General features: G+C 38.1%; 1 protein-coding gene across 1 annotated transcript in view; it reads left to right on the top strand.

Moving 5' to 3' along the window:
• The window catches only part of MAGI2 (membrane associated guanylate kinase, WW and PDZ domain containing 2), a 553,326-nt gene that overhangs the window by 464,416 nt on the left and 62,201 nt on the right, over positions 1–26,709 (top strand). Inside the window, exons 13-17 of the mRNA XM_019474581.1 lie at positions 10,227–10,268; positions 15,791–15,882; positions 21,632–21,824; positions 22,825–22,911; positions 24,936–25,184. Of these exons, the coding sequence (XP_019330126.1) occupies positions 10,227–10,268; positions 15,791–15,882; positions 21,632–21,824; positions 22,825–22,911; positions 24,936–25,184 (663 nt within the window). The remainder of the gene's footprint in view (positions 1–10,226; positions 10,269–15,790; positions 15,883–21,631; positions 21,825–22,824; positions 22,912–24,935; positions 25,185–26,709) is intronic.

Raw genomic sequence — 26,709 nt, 5'->3', positions numbered from 1 at the left:
CATTGTCTTTGGTAGTTAGAAAGAAACCCATAGCACTAAGTATTGTTTGAAGATCTGTACAAAACAGTACCGAGCCATCAAGATGCCCATCTTGATTTTATTTCTCATGTTTTTGGGGGATATACCACATTTTTTTCACAACAAGGGTAAAAGGGGTTAAAATTATTTACTCCTTATCATAAAGAACATTTCAGCTAAAAATATTATTCTAAATTGTCCAGAGCTTTTGCGCTTATTAAGATCAAATCTTAAAAAGTTTATTTTTTTACTGAAAGATTTTTCATAGCAGTTATTACTTGCACATGCCGCCTTTCAATTCATTTTATAAATTACTTTAGCCTATAGATCATATTACTTTATAAATTACACATAAAATATTGCGGTGCAGCGGATCCAGATTAGCCCGTTAATATTAATTGGGCCCAGAGACATAGAGATAAACCTAAACTATCATAACCCATGACCTGGAATGTATGAATTTCTCCAGCATGCAAAGGGATAGTCTGAAGGAAATACATCATTGTCCCGAACACTGTGTTGGTACCGCTCTTACTTGCCTTGGCCCTTATACTTTAGTTACAGCATCAGCATCTCCTGTTTGGGTTTGGTATTTCCAGTCCCCAGCAGGATGGATATGCTGGAGGAACACCAGGGCTTGTTTTACATCAACTCTAAGTTAACTCTAATCTAGTCTCTAAATTGCATCTCAGATTCCTCAATTCTTTGCCACTGTGGCCAGTGCCACCATCTTCTGCCACCCTCACCCATTTAGTGGAACATCTTTCAGTAGAGATTGTCACCATAAAACTCACTTTCCATAGTCCAGACCTTTTTTTTGGGGGGGGTTCATTTGTTTCGTTTTTTTTTTATTTAATAGGTGCCTGAAATTAAGATCCCAAGATTAAATCTAAGTACTTAAATAAATTGCTGGCCTTTTTCAGCAATACCAAGTATTTATTCCCCTTAAATATGGATTTGAGAACTTCCTTTAGACCTCCTATAAAAAGTATTTGATCTTCAATTATAAACTGTTAGGCGTAGGAACTAAGCTTTCCAGTGTATTTACAAACACCACGTAGCCCATGCTGGCTGGTATTTTAATATAATAAATATTATTTACTAATGTAGCATCTTCCTCTACTCCAGATGTTATTCTTGACTGGGCAGGATACTTGAGACAATGTACAAACAGAGGCTATAATTTTTGAAATTTTAAAACTCTTTGAAGTATGGATCAGGATACAGTGTGGAGTAGGCCAAAAAGGTTTGAAAGAAGTAGGACTAGCTTTGAGCAAAGTTTGGAAATAATTTTCAGACATCTCTCCTCTCTTTCTCTTTCTCTTTCTCTTTCTCTTTCTCTTTCTCTTTCTCTTTCTCTTTCCCTTTCCTTTCCCTTTCCCTTTCCCTTTCCTTTGTACATTAAGGGCTAGAGTGACAAATAAATAAAAAGATTTGCCAGAGCTGAAATGCTATTCCCCAAAGTGCTGGGATTTGGGACTATAAAGAGAAATTAAATGGAGAAGAAACAATTCCATAGTTAACAAGGGTTTTATCTAGTTCAGCACCTTTACTGAAAACACTCTTGACTTCATATACTGCTTTAAGGAAAGGAAAAACTTTTGCAAATAATTGTTTCCCATATGGGTAGTTTCTAGAGGTGAAGTGTTTCAGCAAAAATCTGCACTTTCCATTCAGCAGAGTCAGAACCATCTTCTGTGCTTAAAGCCATCAAGCCAAGAGTGGAAACGCGCACATTACAGACTTCCTGCACTGAAACAAATATCGTTGTAAGACAATTAAGAAAAAGTTATACACGCCATATGTATATACGGGTTACATATTTATACGGCATCTTCTTTCATCTTGATCCCCGATATGAAGAGTTCTGTATTTACAGAACTGCCCTAAATATTAATGAAAGCCAATAGGCTCAATCCACGTTTGCCCTTCATAAAACTGTGGAAATACAGATCTGATGTCAACTACAAAGATTGGCTTACACTCCAAAAGATGATATATTACACCAAAAGATATATTACAACATTCAATAAAAGAATGAAGTGATTCATTATTATTCATGGGTGCCTTCTATGAGTTTTCTGCATACTTCCTCGACCAACATGAACTCCACTCTTCTACTGATACAATCTACCGTGTTCAGGAGCATATGCTACTCCAGGGGAAGAGCGGATAACTCGTAGGTTGGAGTTATGCTAAAGCCTGTGTTTAAATGGTTTAATTGCACTTGGGTTCTGTCCAAGAGGCAACTGGAAATTTTATACAAGCCTTTTTCAGCCAACTACCTAGACAAAATGAGAATTAAAAATCATGAAGCTCCTAGGCCCAAAATAAGAAAGTGAGGGATGAAAAGCAAGACTGCAGTGACCACTCCTCCCAGATTTCCAGCAGCGTCCCGATCTTCCAGTTAATCCTGAAAGCTTTAATTTGTTCTCTTCTGATGCTGATGTCCTTTGAACATTTTCTCTAAATCTTGATTCCACAGTTCCCAACCAGATCTCTTCTGCATTCATTCGTATCACTTGGTCATAAATAATTGCCTCCGAAGATCTCTATTCTCCCTGACATTTTTGTTTCATGAGTGCCATAAGCACACATTTTAGCAAATTCAATTTGTCAAGCCTTTGATTGCTTTTATTCTCTACATAATGCTAGTGTTTCCTGAAGAGAGAAACAACAGGCAGGAAATCCATTACTGAGTCAAGAAATCATCATCTAAATTGAGTATACAGGAGGGAGAGTTTCAAGATAATACACACTTAGTCTCCTACCATATGGCTGTGTCAGGTTGGTTATCTTCGGTAAAGACATACCCTCAAAGTACACAGGAAAAGTTCAGCTACTTTGTGTTTTTTTAAGTACTTCTTATCTCAAAGCAAGTTTGCCTTATCTCCTGGCAAGACCAGAAAAGAAGGAGGTTCATCTTCTAAAAATAGTGCAAAGAAGCGAACAATCATGACCTGGAAAACTCAAAAAGAAAGATAGTACTAGATTTTTGTTTCTCTCACAGTAAGACTCTGTGACTAAACAGTTCATTTTCGTACTGCTATAGCTCTGAATTTCTACAGATCCATTTATCAGAGGATCTCACCACAGTCAGCACTCACCAGGACCTCATCAAAGCCTCCTGCTTCCCTATCAGGAAGTTGAGCAATTTACGCATCACAGCATAGTCCTGTGAGGAGCACAAGCGACATGACTCGAAGCAGAGCAAGAACTAGACCCAAGGAGCCTGATTCACAAGCTTTTGCTCTAGCTGCTAGGTATGCTCATCCCTACCTAATGATAGCAAGAAAGAGGCTTCAAGCAGGAAGTCTCCATGAAAAAGGATGATTTTCATTCTACAGGAATGTTTTTCCACCTTAGGAATGTGAAGGACCTGCATGACTCTGTGCGATCATTTTTAATGATCACATATGAATTACAAAGGACTACTGCTTCTGCACTGGAAACAGTTTCGTAGAGGCAGTTCTACCAGTACAGCTTGGAGACAAATCAAATTATGCATTAGTACAAAAGCAGAGTGCAACTCTATTTTGTAAGTCATAGCTCCTTGGAAAATTTTTTGTCACGAGTTAGCTGTTACCTGTCAGCTCTTACCTGTTAGCTGTCACCTGCCTCTGCTGTCAACCATCAACTGTGCTTAATAGCTCCAAGTAGCCAAAAAGGAGCATAAAGTGTTTCCAAAGACTAAAGATTACCACATCATCCAAAACAGCTGCCTAAAAGCAAAAGAAGGGAAATTGTTTTCTTTTTTCCTTGCCTTTCCTTTCTGCAGCTACATCTCTCTGTGTCTCGGCTCACCCCCCTTTATTTCTTCTCCCTGGTGAAGAGAACCTACCTAGCTTTCTGCTGTTACATTATTTTTCAAAACTCAGAAATAGAGGAGAAGACCTGCTCAAAAAACTGGATACTTTTTCCTTTTTCCATCCAGCTATTAATTTTTGGCAAATCCTTTAACTCCTTTCTCCTTACGAAAACTCTTAGAGTGTAAGTGACGGCGTGACTCTGCTGATAACCATGGAAGTTAGGTACAGAAGCTAGAAAATGGAACATCAGATCAGGAATTTCCTATTAATGGAAAAAATTATAAAACTTGATATGCACCAGTTGTTACAGCCGTAACTGGAGCTCCGCAGTTCTCATTGGGACAACTCATTCTACTGAATTTAACATTTTTGCTTTTATAAATTCTCCTCATCCTCTCTTATATTTTATATTGAACTCTGTTTCTTGTAAATATACAGTTTATAACAAACTTTGTTCAGAGGCCTGTGTAGGCAGACATTAGTCAAACAGGAGACACAAAGCTGTTGGGAATCATAATACTATATTTCTCTAGTTATAAAATGTATAATAGAAATTTGGCTTTATATTCCTCTAAAGAAAGCAGTAAAATAAAACATTTTTTACAGCAATTAAGTTACATTTGTCCTTCAGTTAGTGTGATAGTCCAAGACTGGTGATGTGCCACAGAAATGCCAATAGGAAGAATGAAGTAAGTTAGTGATAAGCTCTCATTAAAAGTGAAATCCGAACAATTACAGTTCCACCCTTTACTGGAAGGACAAAGGTTCCTTCCTTCAAAATCTCTCATGTTATTTTCTCCTCTGAGAAATATTCTCTCTCCTCTTCCTATCATGAATTTCCCAAGTTCCTTTCAAATCCATCAGCTGTCTTATGCACTGTACTTTTTTTTGCTGCCAGAGAGTTAGACAAATTGGACAAGAACCAAAAAACAAAGTCCACCAACAGCTGTGAAACATGTAAATAGCAAATGTATTAGCATAATGCATTATTAGCCGTCATAAAATAATGGTGTTTTCTTATGCAGACTTATGAACACCTTTCTCTGAGGGTCACAGACAAGCATTTCAATACATATTGACAGGCCACCTTTCCTCTGGAATACCACTGCAGGTATTCAGCACAGATATGCGTTAAAGTATCAGCGATAGGAAAGATTTGTCAGGCAGCATTATACTGACTCATAATGTGTAACTTTGAAAATATCATTCTTGCAGAAAAATACTAAGGCTATCAGGCTTTCCTAAATTTTATACTCATGGAACATAAAAAAAAAAATATTAGGGGTATAGAACTGAATGCATTATCACCTGAGGGGGTCTATGGCATAGTCTACAGCTAAGCAGAATTTTCTTGTCAGTGCTTGGTGGCTGAGGACCTACACAGTTACAGTCTTAAAAATTGAAGGAAATCTTTCACGTAATTTTTACTGCAATTTTTTCAGACAGTATTTTCCTGACAAAAATTTTGCTTCTAACAATTTTTTCCATTTTTGCTCATCTCTAGTCTAAAAAAATCCACATTTTGGTTATGGTGCTTTAAAAATATATATACATATGTGTGCATATGTATATGTGTGTAGCACTATGATAGCATTAAATACATAGTTTTCTGAAGTATTATATAGATATAAAGGGGGTTTTTTATATGGGTAAAGGATTTGGGACTATAAATTCAGAAAATCAGGTTCTAGTTTCAAATCTTCCTTGATCTCAGTTTGCCATATCTTTCAATATTTCTCTTCACCAGTTACTGCCCTTTATATCAGTAAGACATGCCTGCCTTCACTTAGTAAATAAAAGAGTATTGGGAAATTACTAATTATTACATATTATCATCAAACTACTCTTTGATGTAGAGTATGAGCAATTGAGTCATAGGAAGGTAATTTCTCAAAGTAATTTTCAAACAGTACAGGTTGTTGTTTTCCTTGCATCTATTGCTACCCCAAGCAACAGCATAGAGAAGGTCTAAGAACTTGTATTACTAAATAAATGTAACCCTTTTTTTTTAAATAAGAGATGATACATAACAAAAGGAGAGGAAATTTAGCAGACTAACGTCAAATAATTTTGTATTGTTCATCACTGCAGAAAGAGTTACTCACCATGACAAAACGGATTTGTTGGTTATAAGAACTGACAGTACAACCAAAAGCATTTTCAAATGGAATTATGGGAATATCATCATCACAGTACTGTGGATGTAAAGTGATTTTGATTGCTGGATTGCAAAGTAGGTCCCAAACGACCTATGCTAATATGAAGTGTCAGTTTTACAACTGATGCAATATTCCTTTTTCTTGAACAATTTACACTTTACTAAAAGGTATACAAATAGATTTTCATCTGCAAAGTGGTAGGAGGTACTTAAAAAGTCAAAGTAATAATTTAACAGAACTGACTTGTAAGCATTGGGAAATTGGTCACAGGTGCATGAGACCAATGGGAACTGCATTGCCTGTGTGCTGTTTCAAACTGCTGCTTGCCAGCTTTGGGAAGGACATTGCAGCACAATCATATTCATTCTGCTTATTTGTAAAACTCCTATTTACCCAAAGCATGGCTAGGACTGAGATTCTGAAACATAAATGTTTCCTCGTGCTAGTTTTGTTCCATGTATTTAGCATTCAACAAAGTACAATCCAGAAAATAACGCAGTATGGAGAATAAATATTATCATCCCTATCTTTCATCAGCATAATTCTTCCTCCAGAGAATACCAATGACTCCGCTGGTGCAAATAAGAATACCCTTGTGTCATATTGTAGGTGAACTGTGCTCCTAGGACTGTATCTTGACAGGAAAGAAGTCTAGGACTGTATCTTGACAGCAAAGAAGTCTGGTATTTTCACCACTGGTTTCAGTTAAGTCAGGATTGTGTCCCAGGTCTTGTTTATTGTTTATCTGTTTTCACAAATATTTAGCAGCTTTCAGTTTCAAAACCATGAGTGTAATTTATTTCAGACTAAACAGGAAGCCAGATGTGCAAGCTTTTTACTGTTCTATCTTGTAATAGCAAAATTAACCTTGGCTTTGCATTCATCTGATATGGAAGGAATCTCGATGTATAGCAAGACTCTTTGAAATGCACAGATGTGTCCTCTTTCTCCAGAGCACATAGAGTAGTCCCCATGGTGGAGATTTATTTCAGTTACAGTTATATACAAGTAGCAGTTCAGGAGAAGGCTTCTTAGTTTTACTTTCCCGATTCTTGTTTCCAGGACGGGTTAGCTGAACTAAAAAAAAAAATGCAGCAAATTTACCAAGTATTTTATTATTTGTTCAAGCTCTACTTTATAATTATTTCATTCCTATTTCACATAAAAGACTGCAACTACTCATGGCAATGCATTAAAAAACACTTTAAAACTTTCTGCACTTTGAATGCTTGTTCACGGTGGTAGTGTTGGGTAGTCTGGTCTCTTTGTCCTGGCCTCTCCAAACATGCCTTCTGCTGCCTCATTTCCTGAGAGGTGGAGGCAGGAGGTTTAACATAGTAAAAGTTTAGAAAATGTCAAAATGAATTTAATAATAAGTAAATGGAAAGTTTCAAATTGCCTTGTGTAAAGGTTAGTTTCCTATAAAAACTAATTGACAGGTTTTTATAAAACGAAGCTTGCTAGAGTCTCTCAGTATTTTGGTAAAATTACCAGTTCAATCAGTTTGTTCTTAGCAGATACAAGGCACCAGGATGTGCACAAATGACGTGCATTCTGCCTGGCTGAGGACCAGTCCCACCAGTCCTTCCTCTTCACTTGGAAGTTGCTGTTCTGCAGGGTCTTTGAGCCCAGAACTAGTAGTTCTTTTCAAAACTTACCTATATCGCTGCATTTGACATAGGGAGACATTGCTAATAAAGTCCCTTCTTATATGCTAAATATTCTTCACAGATCTTTCCTCTTTTGAAGTTTTCTACCAGTTGCTAACAGTTTGCCTATCACATGAGCACAGCTATTTAGAGGTTATATTCTATTTTTCAAAGTGCCAGTGACGTAATTACAAATACCCTGTACTGCACACAGACCCAGACTGCTGACAGCAGATTCTTCCTAAAATGAACATTGCTTTGCTGTAGTTACCAAAAATACAAGTCTGCACTTAGATTTATCTTTCCAGTGATCATACATTTAAGAACTTTAAGGCTTGATTCAACACCTTCAGCATAGCACAGTTCCAAGTTTTGTGTGTGTGAATTCCTAAACTACAATGAAAACAAATGCTAGATGCTGAATGGTTGATTACAAGATGATAATTGACACCATGAGACTTTATATGAGGTTCTGCAAGGCAAAGACAAGACACCTATTCAGGAACAAAAGCCAGATCAGACTTAACGAGACTAGCTTTGAAGGAAACTACCTCATTGACAGGCATTTTCATGCCTGACCACAAACAATAGTTCACAAAAAAAGATGCTGTTAACGTACTTAAAATATATGCCTATCTTAATATAGCAAGTTGTTCCCTAATTTGTCACAGTTTGAGCATGGTTGTGCTTCTTTCTCTTTGCTGCCTGAGGCCAATTCTGGGGGATATTAAGGTGACTGCAAGCAGAAATGGAAAAACAGAATGAACCGATCTTACAGCAGCTCCAAAGAGTAATCCTAGCTGGATGACCAAGAGAAAAAGCTTGCGTCCTTTCAAACCTAAAAGCTTATTGAGACTATCAAGATGAAATTGCTTTCTGTACATTAAAATCATTCTGTCTCTTTTAAGAATTCCATTAGAATCTTGAAAGGATGTGAGTAAAAAAATCATTTCTCCAATTTTGCAGTGGAGCAGCATCAGTTTCAAAGGTTTTGGTTTTCAGGAGTTGTGCTGGTGGAATAATTTACATTCAGATAGCACCTCTCATCTTGAAGGATCCCAAATCACTTTACAAAATCTGAAGTGTGTGAAGGAATTACCTCCTTTAACCACCAAAGTAAAGACGTGCAGCCGCCTATAAACTAAAACACCATAGCCCACATGACAGAACTCCTAACATAGCCGATGAACACAAATACAACAGGAACACCAAATCCAAAGGGATGTTCCCATCCAGTGGAATCTCTAGAATGTATTTTAGGTAAGCAGGGTAGCAGTCATCTGAATTTGAGCAGGTCATGGCTGTTATGTAAATACTCTTACCAAAAAAGTCATAAAACATTCAGTGGCCTCCATCTCTGTTTTTGGGAAAATGTCTTTGCCCTAGAGCATTAGTTCAGTATTGACTCAAGTGAACTATGAATTACCCAGCTGCTACCGTTACAGTCCATGCTGCCTTTAGGAAGCAGTCCACCAGAAGGAACGTAGCTTTAGTCCAAACTCTTCCAAAGTGGTAAGGAGCTGCCCACAGAGGAAATACTGTCTTCTCATTTCTTTCACCACATCCACATATTTCCAGAAGGCTTAACCAAAATTGCTGGCCTCCAGTGCATTGTCTGGCTTCTTTCTGCCTGGAACTACCTACTTACAGTATTAAATCCACTCCTGTTTTCCTTCTATCTCAGGAAGATAATATATACTCATATGTTGCATCACTGTCCTACAGATGCTGATGTGACAGGCCTTACCCTGTTTATACCATGAAATGTGTATGGTATGATATTCTGGTTTAGAGTCCCATGAATGCGTTAGCGCTTTATTTACCTTTTTCTTGTTGGTAGGCCAATGGAAATCACGTCTAATTTGGGATGTTTTGCAATTCAATCTGGATGCTGCAGAGTTAATAAAACAGAAATTCTTAGTCAGAACATTTCAAAATCAGCAAAGGAAATGTGACGGTGAATTCAGCTATGGACTTGTTCCAGATTCCTCTAATGCCAGCAAAGTAGTTGTGTATGAAAACAAATCAGTTATTTGCTGCATTTCATCTAGTGAAATGCAAATACTTTGAAACTACCTGCATGAAAAGTAGGTTAAATGGGTTTACCTGCAGGTACAACCAGTTGTTACTGGCAACATACATCCTTCTAGCAAAATCTTGCTCTTCTTGAAGATAGAAGATATTTTGCAATTGAGTTGAATAAAAGCGGTGGTCAAGTCATCTAAACACAGCCATTAAACTTTGTCTTTATTGCTGTACTTGAATAAGCACAAATACTGTCACTAACTTTCACAATTTTAAACACATTAACAATTTTATCTTCATCATAACCTATGTTATGTTAAAGGAACATTACCATCTTACCATACGTTTCATTTTGCATAAAAATGGACAGGGAGGTCTATGTCTAGCAGGAATATATACATGTACCACCTAGGAAGTCAGGAAAGAGGGGAGGAGAAAAAAAAAACTGCAATTAAAAAGTAGAAATTGCACTTCAGTAATTCAAAACACAGCAGAGAAATTGATGCTGCATCTTTAAATAACTTGAGAAATGTATTTCATCTTTAATTCCCCATTTTCCTATTCAGAACAAGTGCTGCCCAGGACTGGTTTTCGAGTGGATTCCTCTGGCAAGTATTCTTCAGACTTCATTGTTCTGTAAACTAGTTGTCCTTCATTTTATGTTTTAGTTATTCTTCTTTCTTTTCATCATTTCTCTAGATAATTGCCAGTCATGACTACCCAGTCACCATTTTATTTTTGTATGAGCTTTGTGGGGTTACAGAATGCTAACTCTAAATCTTTTTATAATAGATTTGCATTTTGAGCAAGGAAAAGTATTTCTTTTTCCTCAGCCAGTCTTTGTGAATGTTTTACAAAGCTTTATGTGTACTTTCATACGTTAGTGTTCACTCTTTAACCTAAAAATATGTCTCTATAGCTCATGCCCAAATCTAAGCTTAAGCAATATTTTGTGTAAAACTGAAATTAATTCTATCTTCATTTGGAAAAGAATAGAACTGATGTATTATGCAGACCCACCCATTCCTTGCTCCCATACATATATCTTGTTCTGTAAAAACCTAAAAGCAAAAACTTTCAAAAATAGAAGCTTTTTTGGGTGTTTGAATCAACATTGGTCTTGTAAAGTGGCAATGGACTTGTATAAAAACCAGCAATATTTGATTTCTCGATGTGATCATGTTAAATGAACAGTTAAAACAGGCATCCCATACAAAAAAGGCTGTTTTGACAATCACATTAAAGTTTTTTCTAGTCCAGCACTGGTTGGACAGAGATCCTAAATTAAATATGACATTGGGCTGGTTTTGCATACTCCAGGAAGGTTCATAGGTTGAATAACTCTGTTAGTACACCAGTTCTTTTTTTCTTTTTTTTTTTCGCTTTGCTGATTTTTCTACTGAAGTCTTTATTTACCAGCTTTTCCTCTCTATAAATATCAAGAGAAAATATGTATGTTTTTTAAAAAGCTACTCACGTTGGAGACCAGCAGACCCATGACTGTTTTCAAACTTTTCACATCTTTCAAGAGTATTTGAAACTCAGAAAAAAAGTTATTGTAGATTTGTGTCAAACACCATTCACAATTCACAGTAATGATTTATATGGAACAAAAATCTTCACCATCTTCAGCAAAGGAGTCAAAATTAATTTTTATTTTTAGCAGGAAAGTTAAGTACACCCAGAAAGACTGTAAAATTATTACAACAAAACTCTTCATCCTTGTTTTAATTGCATATAGAGGAGATTTAATAAAAAAAAAAAATTCTATCCCATCATCTACAGCATCATCCCAAATACCAGGTTTATCACTATAAAAATCACTTCGCACTTGTGCAACTTGACTCATACAGAAAATGAAATAATCTTCTTCAGGGATATATTTTCTCTACATACTTTCAAGAAACAATTGCATGTACACTTAATGTGTAATTCACCTAGGAATTCACATGAATACAGTACAGACATGTAGCTGAGAGTTGATAATCACAACTTCACCTATGATATCCCAGTATTGTTCAGTAACAATCTATTCTGGTACCTTTACATTTAAAGCAAATTCCCTGTTGTCCAGGAACCAGAAAGCAGAATTTCCCAATGCTCTTTACCATCCTCACTGTGCAGCAATGATCAGATCACAGCTTGTCCAATACCCTTCTCAAATTCGTGGGGGAGCCAGCTTGGTTTTATAACCTAGCAAAGTGAATTGTTTTTTTTTTCTCTTCTAGGCCAAATGATCAGTTAAGAACATTTTCCTTTACACAAAAAGAAGAAACAAAATGCTATAACTATAAAAAAGACAATGAAGTTACTAGCAGGCATATCTAAAGTTCTTTTTCTAATATAAATGTGCAGAGAGGCAAGGGAGAACAGGGAACATTGTCATTCTTGCACAGGATACCCATATTATACGATCAGAAATATTGACTTCAACCTGAAACTCTCCTTTCAATGAAACTGGTAAGAGATGGGACATTCAGGTGTAGTAAGTTGAACTGGAAGGAAAAGCAAACTGTGCAAAAGACTGTACTAATTCAGTCTTAGCTTGGACTCCGGTATCTGCAAACCTATTCATTTCTTCTTACTTGGCATGAACTACAAGGTGCTAATCGAGCTTACAAAGAAAAAAAATAAGGTGCATTTTCCATAATGAAGTTATATTAACCAACAGTTGGCAGTATATTGCAAGGCACAGGAGCGTCATTTTTTTGTAAGTATAGGTAATTTTCTTTGTATTATCAACTGAAAATCTGCTCCAGCAAGAAAAGGCAAAATTTAGTTTCTCTAACAATCCTTTGTGTAGAAACAAGTACCTGAATCCTAGAGAAGCAAGCACTGAAGAAATATCAGATGAAACGTAATCACTTATATGGGTAAGAATACTTGGTCAATGTACATTCAGGAATATTGAAACTGCTGCCACATAATAGCAAGGGCTTTTAGTAAATCTACCAGGCATGAGCTCCTGTAGTAAAAACACATAGTTGTGAACTTACCTGTCTAAGAAACAGGAAAAAAGGGATTTCATCATCAGCAAGACTTTAGAACGTATTTTTGATTAAAGACTAACTGCCAATATAGAGATAAACTGAGACCTAATGCAAAAGGCGTTTACCAAAAATAGGTTGTGTCAGACTAACCTGGTAACTGACCTTTTGCACCTTTTGATGCATGTTTGATCAATCTAGACTTCAACTAGACATTTTACAAAATGCCAGTTATAATTGAAGCATTTCCATGTTAGCCTGGAGAAGACAGTTCTTAGCACAAAATGTAAAGATGAATGGCTAGAAAGCAGATAAGCAATTCTACTAAAAGAACAGTTTCTGGACTGAAAGGGTAATATTAGTGGAGAGCCTTGCAATAAGTCTTCTGTGTTATTTTCATTAATGACCTAAGCACAAAAACTAAGAGTGGAAATGAGGTCCACATTCAGACGTGTAACTTCAGGTATCTATGGTGTAGTTGTCTCCAGACCAATGGAGAGCGGGTCAGTGCAGTTAATGGAGTCATATCATACCAAGCACGAAAGTTTTAACAACCAGCAACAGCAGTGGAGGAAATGCTTCTTACGCGTACTAGTCAGTCGCTGGAGATAATACGATATTACTGTGAAAAAGTAAGTAAAATCATGGGGTGCAATCCATCAGTGAAATGCTGAATGAGGTGATGTGCTGAATGACCTAGTGACAAAGGCCACAAACAGGCTTAGGCACCCAGTGTCTTCTTTGCTGGTAAGGTCTGTGTGCTGTTTGCTTGCAGAGGCTTGCAATAACAGGGAGCTGGACTAGATGACCCAGGGATCCTTTCCAGTCCCACATTTTGTTTTTTAGGTGGGACAGAAAAGAACATTATTTTTTAAAAACAGTTTTCAGTGACCTGGTAAGAGTTGGCAGAGAATGGGCTCCATAGACTTCCAGCTATTTGGGAAGGAAGGCTCTTCTGAGCAATCGTGATAGCATAGTCAGCTAATCCAAAGGCTTCCAAACTGTGTAAGAGCTCATAGAAAAGTATGCCCATATACAGTATTTTTAGCCTAAACCTTTTCGTGGTCAACCTGGCTTACTTGTTCCATTCTAAATGGGTAGAAAAACAGCCTCTTTTAAAAAAAATAGTACCTCTTATTTTGGATCCTGATGCCGACATTGATTTGGATCAGCTTTGTCAATGTATGTGTTTGAGGGACGTTTTTATCTCAGTGTGCCAGAGCATGTATTCTTCACAACCTGACATTCTTATACTTTCTTAACGTATTCCCAACTGTGCATATTCATTCATGTGTGCGCAAATAAAGGTAGTGTTTGGTTTGTGACAGACTGCTGGAAACAGTGCCTTTGAATGTTAAACCTGGGCTATAAATGGTGATCCTACTCTGTCTATCTACAAAGCCTTCTCCCTAGTACTAAGCCCCATCCTTGTTACACTTAGGCACAGCAAATCAGGTAAAAATAAGGTATCGCTTTCATCTAAAGCTTCCTTTGCCTCTCGCAACTTGGAAACAAGCTTTGCATTAAGTTAACATACTGTACATGCACAAACTTCATTTGTTCTTTTATTTACTGTTGAGACACATCAAATAAATTGAAAAAATCAGGATAATAAGCTGTTAGGATCTGTGTGGTTTGTCTTCTAAATACATGAGAAGCAAGTTGGTAGGGAAAGGTAATACTTTTATTTTACCAACTGAAATATCTGTGATTCAGTCTCACTCATATCAATATACATTGCAGAAATAATGCACTACACTGCTGTCTAGAGAGGATTTTTATTGCATGGTCATAGTATAGAGCCACTGCATGTAGTTGTGTGTCTCTGTCTTTGCAAGACCTGACTGAAACGGAATCAGCTTTAATCCCAGACTAAAGCTGGGATCTGCCCAACTCCACAGTTTGTGAGGTGTCCACTGATGGCTCTGGGGGGGGATCTGTCAATGAGAGTCACTGAAGTACCATGTTTCAGCCATCTGTAGTCCCTCCCCTCCTGAGAAAACAAGGCACAATTCGAGACACTGTGAACAGTTTGCCGAAATAAACCTACTCATCCCTTTTTGTCTGTTGGGACTGGCAACAAGCTGACACTGGCCAAAAGCTGTCACAATTTATAGACCAGAGTGCAATCTGTATGAAAGACCATTCCTGTTAATCACTGTCCTGCTTAAGGTGATGAGCCTAAAGCATCTCTGAACATGCAGACAAAGCAATAGTCAAAATAGACAACTTCTTAGTCCTCTAACTGCTTATGGTTTCACTTTATACTACTTGAAATTTTATTCAAAATTTCTCTTTTGTAATTTGGGGGCATCAAGACTCAAAACAATGGGCTCTTTCAAATGAAGCTAGACACTTTTATAAGAAACTGACTTTTAAAAAACACTACATTCCTGAACTGATATATTCCAGGGCAGAATATATGTTTACAGGCAAGTTACGCAGGCATATGGAAGCACAATCTTAATGATCCATAAAGCTGTTGAGACTTTAATTGAGTAGCATTAAGGAGTTCAAGTCAATGATGTTAGCTTTCAATTTAAAACCTAAGACTCAGAGGCTTATAATGATAGCTTTCGTCAAAACTCTTTATTGAGGGTATTACCTGAAAGTGGAGTATTTAAAAGCTACATTACATAAAAAGACATACTGCTTTATATCTGTATGTGGAACTAAAATGGCCTGTAATGATTATTCATCTTTTGTAAGTTGGACTGATAATTTTTCTATGTATCTCTATCTCCCATTTCAGTTTATTCTCTTTAGGTTTTAATGAACTGCAAGGAAAACACAAATTAAACACCAGAGGTGGATGAACAGCAGTATATTATGCAGTCAGTTGTAGGAAGAAGGCACCTTTATAACCTGTGTTTTGGACAAACTTTTCCAGCACTGTTCTCCTGTGAATGTGTTCTAGCTTGGTTTAGTGTATTCTACTGAACATAATCATCCTCCAAGAGATACCTACATTTTCAAGTCTCCTCTTTGTCTGTGTACTACACATTGTGTCCCATTTGTTTCCACCAGCTCTAACCAGGATGCCATTAGTCATGTGCAATGAACACAAGGTGGGAGGGAAGATGGTGCAAATTCTCAAGACAAAGCCAAAATGCTTTGCTCAGTGGGATTTCCCTTTAAACCAGGTCCCGATTACAAGGAGCTGGATGTTCACCTTCGGAGAATGGAGTCTGGGTTTGGCTTCAGGATCCTGGGAGGAGATGAGCCTGGACAGCCTGTGAGTTATTTCTTCCTGACTTTCCTTTTTATAACTCTAAAATCTGTGTCAAGGTCAGAAAAATATTACTACATAGCTGAACCCAAATGAACACCATGTTAAGGCTAGAAGTAAAATGGCTTTTTTATTCATCCATAGAAAAAGACAGGTCTTTCAGGTTGTCCGCATCTAAAAGATGTCACAGTAAATTAAGTTAGAATCAAAAGGAATTAAGTTAGAAACCGTGCATCACTCAGCCCTTTACTGCAGAGTGTGAGCTGGCATCTTTTAATCTTGACTTTCCAAAACTGAGTTTAAGCAGAAGATTTTAAAAATCAGATTACATAAGCCTATGTATAACTGTGTTCAATGTAGGCAGACTATATATATGCATAAGGTTAAAAGATACTGTTGACAATGCAGTTTATTTCCAGAAGCACAGAAGGCCCCACCAGGGAATGGTAGTCCATGTGCCAGGTTAGATGACAACATCATGTGGTGCATCAGGCATAAAAATGGTACCTTTATGCCATTAGGAGGGAGACATCCCCAAAATCAAATAACAGATAACAAAACCAACATAGATTCACTGCAGGTGAAATAAAATATAAAATAAAACATATACACACTTTTTAGAAGAAATATGTACACATTTTGGTAAATTAGTGATATATATAAATACTATAATTTTGAGAGAGCAGGCAGAATTAGTGCTCCTTCAGAATAACTTTGATGATGTAACTGTGGTTTGTCAGTGAGGTCTAATCCCAAGTCGATAATGTTGTGATTTTATTATCACAACCTTGTGCATAGTCTGAGTCCTGTGTTACCACATTTCTGAGATAATGTATAACTAGTTGATAGATTTATATATTCCATATTCGAATTCATACAGAATAATATAGTTGTCATTCAAGCATTAACATTAACGAGGCTCTGAGAAAAAAAGAAGCTCCTCTGTTTTAAAATTGTCAACATCTGTCGAAGTACTGATAAATATTAATAGTTTACTGGTGCCTCCTGTAAAAAGAAACAAATGCACTGTATTCTAAAAAAAGGTGCTTCAAGTGCTGATTGACATGCAGAGACCCTATTTTAGAATGAGTGTTTTGGAATGGATTTTCAAAGCTGAATAAGGTGTAGCTGTAAAGAAGGACTCCGAAACAACACTGTTTCATCACCTACACTTGCAGTGTGCCTGAAGCCCCTCTGGCATCTAACTTTCTTCTATGGAGCATGTCCCAGTGCACACAAAATGAGGCCACTGAGCCATCATCTGCACATTCTCCAACTAAGCATTTTTCCTGGCCTTTCTGGATGGCCCAGCCGGTACGGGTTCTGAAAGCTCGCCTATTGGGTGAAGCCAAAAAGGAAATCTGTTAGGAGCTAGAGGAAATGTCCCCTTTTATCACTTTATCCTGCAAAAAATTGTCACTAGTGGAAGATTTGGAAATCTCCCTCTACCTGCTTCAGACAGTAGCGTCTAGTGGCATTTCCCATCTCCCAGGAAAGTGTCCCTGGCTACAACGCTGCTCAGTATTCTGAGAAAGTCTGTCTTGGTGTCTCCTTTAGTGCTTTATTCATTACAAATGGATAATTAAGTAGTCACAGACTGAGTGTCTGACTGGCTCTGCAGTTTGGAGGTTTACAACACTCTCATGGGGAAAAGTGCAGCTCAAATGCCTCATCTAAAAGATGATTATTTATATAAAACGGAATGATTTCAACCTAACGACTGCAAGAAAACTGGTTTAGAATTTCTAATATTCTGATGGTTAAGAATACATGCTGGAGTTGTAGGACACCTGAATTTATGTCTCTGCTCAACAGTCCAGTAGAGTGGGAATTTCGAAACGAGTCTTTTGCCTCCCAGCTACATGCATTATGCACTGAACTGTTACAGAGGAAGCAGCTCTTTCTAGTTTCTTTTCAGTGGAGGACTGACCTGGCTTTACTGTCCAAAGTCAAAGAGTCATAGCTGGATACCAAGTGCAGAGATAAGCACCTTGCTATTTTTGGAGAGCAGGACCAAAAATGCTGCCTTCTGTGAACCACCTTCTAAAACGCTTCACTGTCCTGCTGAACAATTGCTCTCAGCCTGCACTTAGCCTCAAGGTTGCTATCTCTATTTCAGGGCCTGCAAGTACAAAAGCGTTTTTCCCCCAGATGTATCAATCTAACAGGCTTTATGTCTCCCCACAAACCATGTCTCAAAGTCCTCAGGAATGAATAAGATCCTAGCTTGAGGCTGAGGATCCTACGAGGCAAAAAGGCACCTCCTTAGAGCTAGGTGTTGCAGTGCTGAACTTCTTAATTCTCACTCCCTCTTTGTTGCCCATCTACTTGTTTTCACTGCTCAAATTCATCACTAATAAAGACGACAGATGTACTCCACTTTTTTTAGTTTCCATCCATTTTGTATTCAAAATACAAGACTTCTTAACTCTGTTTTCTCTCCTCCACTGCATCCCTGCTCCCCCATGGACAGCCCACCTGCAGCCTCCCATTCCTTTCACCTCCAGAAAAGGAGAGGCAGTTTCTGCCTGTCCTCCAAACCCCTGCATTTCCTATGAAACAAGAACTGAGACACTTTGAAATGTTTGTTTCAGCTCTCCTGCTGTGCAGTCAGGTAACACAGAACAAAAAGAAGTTTTCATTGCCTTTTGTCTTTGTGGTTTGGCTTCTAAAAAGGAATATGGATTGTTCAGCAGAAGACAATAAGTTTTTCAAAGACGCAGAATCCACATAAAGTTTTTTTTAGAAGGATAATACTGACACTATAGAGGGACTGTAGCTTAGTTTCCTTCTAGTTATATCATCTGCCTGGCACCTTAGAAGAAGAAAGTGATGCTGGAATACTCCACCTTCCATATTTGTAAGCGTAAAGATGCTTTCCAAAGGAAAGACTTAAATTTATTGAGAAATTTCAAATATCAAGACTGTGGGTTGTGCCAGTTCCAATCACCTCTCAAATCTCATGAGAACATACCACCACAGGTATTTATCCACATCTCCAGTAACTTGAGGAGTTAGAGATAATCTGACTCTATTATGGTGAATTATATCACTGAAGGGTTGCAAATATACGTAAATTGGAACTTTACTGAAGTTGCAAATTGCTGTCCTAAAGCGGAAAAGTATTTTGGATACATTTGTGCAGCTCAAACTCAAAATCACAGGAACATATACATAATTACACTAAGAGTTTCACCTTTTCAACACAGATTGACTGGGATTCTTCTCAAAAATGCCTGCAAGATGTATGTCTATATTCCTTTTATGATGAGTGCCAAGAAACAGACATTTCTAAGACATAACAGATGTCCATAGAGCAAAACGTTAGGATAATGCAGACCACACCTTAGGAACTCCTATTTTTGGCAATGATTAGACAGAGTTGATTAGCTTGGATTTAGACATCACAGACACTTAAAATTAGGTGACATGAATCACACCTTTTATGTGTATTACTTAAATTTTACTATGTGCCTGTGAAGCTACTGTGTTATATTCAGAGAAACTGAAACACAAAGTCAAATAATTACCAAGAATCACAAAGAAACTCAGTATCAAAACAGATTAACATGTACGAGTTAATAGACCCAGGCTTCAATTTCAGATTATGCTCTTTCACAATCTTCCTAATCCCAGCATTTCTCATGTTTAATCTCAAGCAATAGGTGAAACTTTCCCTTTTTTCTACAACACACTCTTTATTACCTACATGTCATCATCCTTTTCCTCACACATTCAAATCTCATGCCAGTATGAAACTCCATTACAGAGGTAATATAATCCTGATAAGTATTTTTCCAATTTGTGGTTTTTTTGTAGAATTTATAACTATTATGGGAACTACTCAGCCATGAGATGAGAGCAGATACTGGATAAGAAACAAGTTCAGACACAGAAAATGAAAAAGAAGGAAAATTAAGTTTTTCTTGCTATTAAATATACCAAATAACAGATATGGTGGCCATCATCTTGACAAACACACCTACCTGAAGTGTTTAAAGTAGGACTCTGCTGCTTATGTTAGGAGTCAGTTCCACCACTGAGATGAGTAACACAATCACATTCCACTGTGGACATGTGAAATATCAGCAATAATTACTTAATTAGTCAAAACTAGAAAGAGGTTTTGCACTGTGCTGTAGGTACTGATGACCTTCCATGCTGTGAGCTGCATTTGTGTTTCTCCAAAGGTTAAAGATGCACAAATTGTTCAATACTTTTGCAGCCAATTATAAAGAAACTGCAAATGCTCAATAAAACCAAAGGAGGAAGTCAGTCCCTACAATCTTCCAAGCTGCAGATCGTTATCACCCATCTCTTCCCAAAATAACTAGGAAAAAAATCTTACTCATGTGAGATGCCCAAATATAAAGGTTTTGAGAATACTTTGTGAAGATCTAGCTAAATGTAGCTTTGGACAGCTTTTTTCCTATCCAGTAAAGGAGCATAAATATATATTTCATAGCTGGATTTTGCACAAAGTATTTTCCAAAGCTTTGAGGTATATTCTTTCACTATTTGAAGAACAGAATGGAGAACCTGAAAGACTTTCTGGCAACTCAGCCTGGCACTGTTTAACAGGATCCCAGGAACACCAGGAAGGAGGAAAATGCCGCGTCGTGTTTCTCTCTTTTTGAAAGCAAAAGGGAGCCAAAGGGAGGCTAGAAACTGGGGAAAATTCTCCAGGCTCCACATGGGGTTTCATTTAAACACTCTGCTGGGATAATTACAACTCTGCAGCTAAGACACAAAAAAACCCCACAAGACCACCTGTGTGACTACCACATCTAGCCTTTGCAGTTCATCATGAAAAGCAATACTTGATAGCTTTTATCTTTTATTTTTTAAAGCAGATTGTCACACGGTATGTCATATCCATCATTCCGTGCTCACTCTCACACTGAACAAGAGAAAGGAAAATTTGGAACATGCTTTGTGAATGCTTTAATATTCTTTCAAAGAAAGGTTTTGTTTGAATCAATCTCAACTGTTCTACCAGTTATTCCACAGGGAAAATATATATGTCTTCTTCTAATAAATTATGTGAATTTATGTGCATAGAAAGTGAAGAAAGTCATTAAAAGGTTTTGAACAGATTTTTTACTAGTTTATATGTCCCATACAAATTACATTTAGATGTCAATTTGGGAAAGCAACATCTGCCCAGAGTAAGCTGACATTTTTCCTCTTTTTCCATCTTGTTAATCAACCGCTACCTGAGCAATTATTCATTATGAGTAACAACATTTGATATAGCACTTCTTTTCCCCTAGATTCCCAAAGCAAACTCTGTGTAGTGGGGTCACTTCCACTACTGACCCCAAGTGTATTACTCCAGGTGTGAGGAACCTTCAATAAGAAATATGCAGACTAACTAATTTTAAGTCAAAAGGACCTTTACGTGGAATTAATCTGTTTAGATCTTCTGCAGAGTGTAGTCTATATAAACTCAACACTCCTTATAGACAGATTATCTCGATTTGAAGGTATCAGGTAGATCATCCTTAGACCAGGATTCTCAGGTGTATCACTCCTACACACGTAGGAAACATCTTACCTTCTTACCAAAGGCAAGGAAGCATCTTCAATCACACCCACAGAAGAGGAGCACAGCTTTCAGACACACACAGATCTCTTCACCTGCACTGAATCACTAGCTTAGTTTCAAAAGAAAGGGAGAATCACTGCAACATTCATGGCACTAAATTGGAGGCTCAGTGTATATATGATGGGATTTTGTTTCTTTGCTGCCTAGATTCTCATCGGAGCAGTAATTGCCATGGGCTCAGCAGACCGAGATGGTCGTCTCCATCCTGGTGATGAGCTGGTGTATGTAGATGGGATTCCAGTGGCCGGCAAAACCCACCGATATGTGATTGATCTTATGCATAACGCTGCCCGAAACGGCCAAGTGAATCTTACTGTGAGGAGAAAGGTGCTGCCCACGGGTGAGTGAGGGCTGGGAAAGGTAAAAGGAAAAACAGATCTCAATGCTGGCAGCACAAAGAGGTGCTGTTTTAAGAAAATAGAGAAAATTAAAATCAAAGTGAATGTTTGTGTCATTTTGAAGAAAGAATAATTGTAAATATGTGTCCCTTGTTTCTGTGACAAAAACACTACAGCTGAGTGTTGTTTCCTTCAGAAGCGGAAACAATATTGGTAACTCCGGTGTGGTGATCATGAGTGCTCTGGATTTGTTCCATTGTGTCTTGGTCTGTGCTGTCTCCTCTTGTCCACTTTTGGGAAAAAACATTCACCTAAGTTAAAGCTGTTAAAGTTGACTGTGTCAATAAGCAACCAGAGAAAGACTCAAAGACTGTTAACTGTTTAGGGCAGGAACTCATTTCACTCTTGTATGTGTTAAAAGCCCATTTCTGGTCTCACTGATGTCATCTGGAATTTCCCTCCCCCCGACTGCAGCACAAGCTGGCTGAAAACCTTCCGTATGGCACAAGCGGCTCCTAGGAACAGGGCCGGATCCTCCCTTCAAGCAGACACATTCAGAAAATAAACCTAAATAATATGAAGAATTTGAAGTAAATTAAACCTTTAGACTAGCTCGGTCTCAATTGTTGAAAAACACTGGAACCTGGAAAAATGTGTGGCAGTATCTATTAAAGCTTTAATGGGAGAATTTGCTGCCGTTCCATTGCAACCTTTGCTTACTCGAGGAAAGAAGTTTATTTAAGAACTTTTAAAACATTTGTGGTGAGTACACTTCACTGAGGCACCAGAAATGAGCAAAACCACGTTCCCAGCCTGTCCTGTCTTCTGCCTCCCCATGCCCTAGATGCACTGTCGTTGCCTGCGCTGTTCCCCTTCGCTCCCCTGCCAAAAAGCTGCCCTCCCACTCACCTTCATCTTCGCAGTCCCCCTCCCACTGCGGCACCGCAGCTCCCTGCCAGCCGCGCTCTCACAGGACTGACTTTCTTCTGTTACTGACTCCAGAGTCCTCCAGCCAGAAAGGTCCCCCTCCGCCCGGCGCGACGCCCCCTCGCAGCTCCCCCAGCGCTAGGAAAATGGCCAATAACCAAGGTAATCCGCCGAGCACTTGCGATTAGCACCTTTCCCGGGTCAGCCGGCTGTACAGACTGCAGGCAAAATTAGCAAGAGGATTAGCACAGAGTAGATGCCAGCCTTCGCTGCTGCTTGTTAAATATTAAATAAAAGGGTCTATTAGACACTCTGGTCTCCTGGCACAGAAAATGAAGCAAGCTGGTAAAACACCTGGAGTTATTCTTGGGCCTTGAGAGCGCCACACCGGGGAGTATAGTGTGTAACTCATTAATGTTTAAGCATTTCAGGAGCTGAACAGGATTTTAATTTGGTGTGTTACAACATAAACTTTGTGTAAAAAATTTAAAACAACTGATGTTGGACATGACTGAAAAATGCTATACTAACACATCAGGCCAATTGATTTCATGCAAATTTCTCACTAGCATGAATGTATACAACAGAGGGATCTGGGGCTTTCCTTACCTGCCTGATAGCTGATGTACGTACCTTAGCCCTCGCATGGAATTGCCATTTTGCACAGATACTTACCCAGATCTGGAACAGAAAATCACCATTCACGAGCTCTGGAAAACAATTTGATTAGGAAAATGTGGTATTCAGAACAACACGGATTAAAATACCATTTTTTCACAGGCAGAAGCAAAACGTAATTTTTCTGATGAATATCTATTGCACAGCTGACAATCGAATAGCCATTTAAACTTTCCCTCCTTTATCTTTTTTTTCCTATACTTAATGGCATTCTGTTGCATTCTTTTATGGCCAAACCAGCTCTTGGTCATTCTGCAGGGTAAGATAATTTCCTTTCTGTTGCAGCCATACTGACATAAACAATATTCAGCTTTCTGAAACATGACAGCCAGAAAATGAGATCTCTCTTGTCACTGACTATGGCATTTAGTTGCAGATTTGGTTCAATAACTCTTGGAGATTTTCAATTCTAATGCAGGAGTATAATAATTGTTTGTTTTTCTTCCTCTTTATTCTCTCTAATCACTTTATTTCATAGTTGCAGAAGGACTGCTAAAGGACACACCTGAATGAGAAAACAACAGCTTGTCCTTGGATGATGTTTATTTTATTAATATATACACACTGAAGGTCTAATTTGCAAGCTCTCTTCCTAGGATGTATGTGTGTATGCGTAAGCTCTTCACGCGTTCAGTAGAATGACTCTGCCATTCTCATTGCTCTGAACAGAAAACATATTCCTTACATTCATCTGAAAGTTCTGTATTAAAACTGTCAATAAATGCTGATTTGTGTAAACAACTTAGATCTGTGAAGAATATAAATCTTTTATCCCATCTGGAAGTGTAACTTTACTGTTTTCAATTGCCAAAATGCTTGTACTAAAAAAGTGTGTAATCCCACAGGATTTAACTTGTTCCCTGTTCTTGTTACTATAAAGCAATACTGAAGTGTGGATGGACTCCATTTTCACTTCTGTCCTTTGAACTCGCCACACAAGAGCATCTTCAAAACCTTTAAATGACCACTGCTTCTGTCACGACACCCACAGAAAAACTATTTGTGATTATTTTTCATTGTATAACTGCTCTGTTCCATGAACATCTTTTGAGCATACTAATCAACTTGTAAGAAGAACATTATGCAGCTAATCTTAATTACTCTATGTTAGCTGCCTGCTTAAATTCTTTTAATCCAAACACAAATAATTTTATATTGGATTAGATGGTCACATTTTCCTCCTGATGACAGATCAACCAGCAGAGAAGGCAATAGTGCTTGCTAACTTTTTTGCAATCCAAATAGCCACTGTTTCTTACTTTCCTTTCCTCTCTTTTAGATAGCTTAGCAGTGAGTGTTCATGCTTGCTTTATCTGATTGCCCTTGAAGGTTTTGCATAATTGTGTAGATTCCTGTCTCTCTGCATCTATTACAGCTCTTAGTTTAATACTTGTGGTAGTCTGGGCTATAGACAGTCAACTGTATTCATGTTGCATTAGCAAATGTAGTGTAAGTCACAAAGCCACTGAGCAAGTCAGACTGTAATACTGGTGCGATTTATGTTGTAGGAGAACCGTGCCCAGAGAATGGCAGAAGCCCAGGCTCGGTGTCTACGCACCACAGTTCTCCAAGAAGTGACTACACTACTTATGCTAACAGTAATCATGCTGTCTCTAGTAGCAACGCTACACCCCCCGAGGGCTTCACTTCTCACAGCCTGCAAACCAGTGACGTTGTGATCCACCGCAAGGAGAATGAAGGTTTTGGCTTTGTTATCATCAGTTCCCTAAACAGGCCCGAATCTGGATCCACAATAAGTAAGTAAATCAGATTTTTCAGCTTATATTTTTCCAAGTTCACCCCTAATAAAAAAAATAAATTAATTAAAACCTGACACCTACTAATTAATCACTGCACAGATTAAAGCTGAAGGGACTCTCAAGGTTGCTTCCAGGGGCACCATTTGTCTGTTTTGTCTTGGACAAAACCAAAGGTTATTCTGGCCTCCGAGGTTCTCTGCTTCACACACTCATTTGGCTGCCAGAGTACGACGGGATTCACACAATTCGACAGGATTCACAAAGTAGATTTTCTCTGTTCCTATATCCCAAAGAGATACTCTGCAAGTAACTACAGTGCATAAATTATTCCTCCACACACAATTGGATTATACTTTTTTTTTTTTTAATCAAGACGAAGTTCAGGAACTTGAAATAAAAGCTGAGATCACAGCAAGCCCCATGACAGCAGCTGTCCAGTTAGGGCACTGCAGAAGCAACTGGAAAATGGGAAAACTGGTTAGACAGAGGTTCAGGGAGGTTGATCTTTTAATTAGCTGGACTATACATAGTATAAAAGTTATGACTGCGTACAAGGAGATGGTGAATATAGTGGCAGGATCTGCCCTTAATGATTACAGTTCACCTTCTGTCCAGAAAACTAATGTTTGATGGGGCTCAACTTTATTGCTTAAATATAGGCATCTGGAGCCATTTAAGATGTCCTAGGTACCTCTAGGGAGAGGTCAGGCAGATGTGACATAGGACCTACAGGAGACTCAGACCCTTTGGTAGTGGCAGCTGCAGGCATTTAACCAACTGTGAGCTGAGCCCCTTGGAAGGAAGAAGCATAAAAGCCTTTATGTTGAGAGACATCCACATCTCCCACCAAATCCATCTGAAATTGTGAATGCTAACCGCTGCTGAAAAACCAAGACAAGTGAGAACATTTGTAATTTTGCAAGTTGCAGCCTAATGCAGTCCTTTCCCTGCATTCAAAATATGTTTTGAAGGAACTGTTCTTTTGCCCAAAACTGCTTCCTGAGGAAATAAAATAACAATTTCCACTTTTAGAGCCAAACTTCACTCTTCTAAATTCATAACGGAAAAGCAACTAAGAGACTACTGGGAAAGCCATATCTCACAATAGCAAATGACCTCAGAAAACTTCTTTGCAGTATTTCATGATCATGCAGTTATTAAAAGAGTTGCTTTTCATATTACCTCAGCTGAATTTTAAAATTCCGTGATTGCCAGAATTAATATTGTAACAAAACCATGGATAATTAGCCTCTTGGGACTCTAGGTTTTCACTTTATTGGACATAATAGCCAATTGGAAGTTCTTTGCAGAAGATCAGACAGGAAAAAAAATAACTTATAGAGGACATTGAGATACATGCATATTAATCAGTTAAGTCAGTCATTAATTTTTCAAGAAAATTATTTCACAGATAGGGTTTGTGGTTGGGGGAGATGGAAAGGGAAAGAGGAGAGGAAGAGAAAGAGAAAATGCCCAAGCAACCAAAAGTTCTGTGACTGGAGTATTCTACTGAGGACAACAG

This window comes from Aptenodytes forsteri, unplaced genomic scaffold (genome assembly GCF_000699145.1).
Source record: "Aptenodytes forsteri isolate BGI_AS27 unplaced genomic scaffold, ASM69914v1 Scaffold137, whole genome shotgun sequence".
Taxonomy (NCBI): domain Eukaryota; kingdom Metazoa; phylum Chordata; class Aves; order Sphenisciformes; family Spheniscidae; genus Aptenodytes; species Aptenodytes forsteri.
The sequence above is the reverse complement of the archived record's forward strand: the minus strand, read 5'-3'. Positions and strand labels throughout refer to the sequence as shown.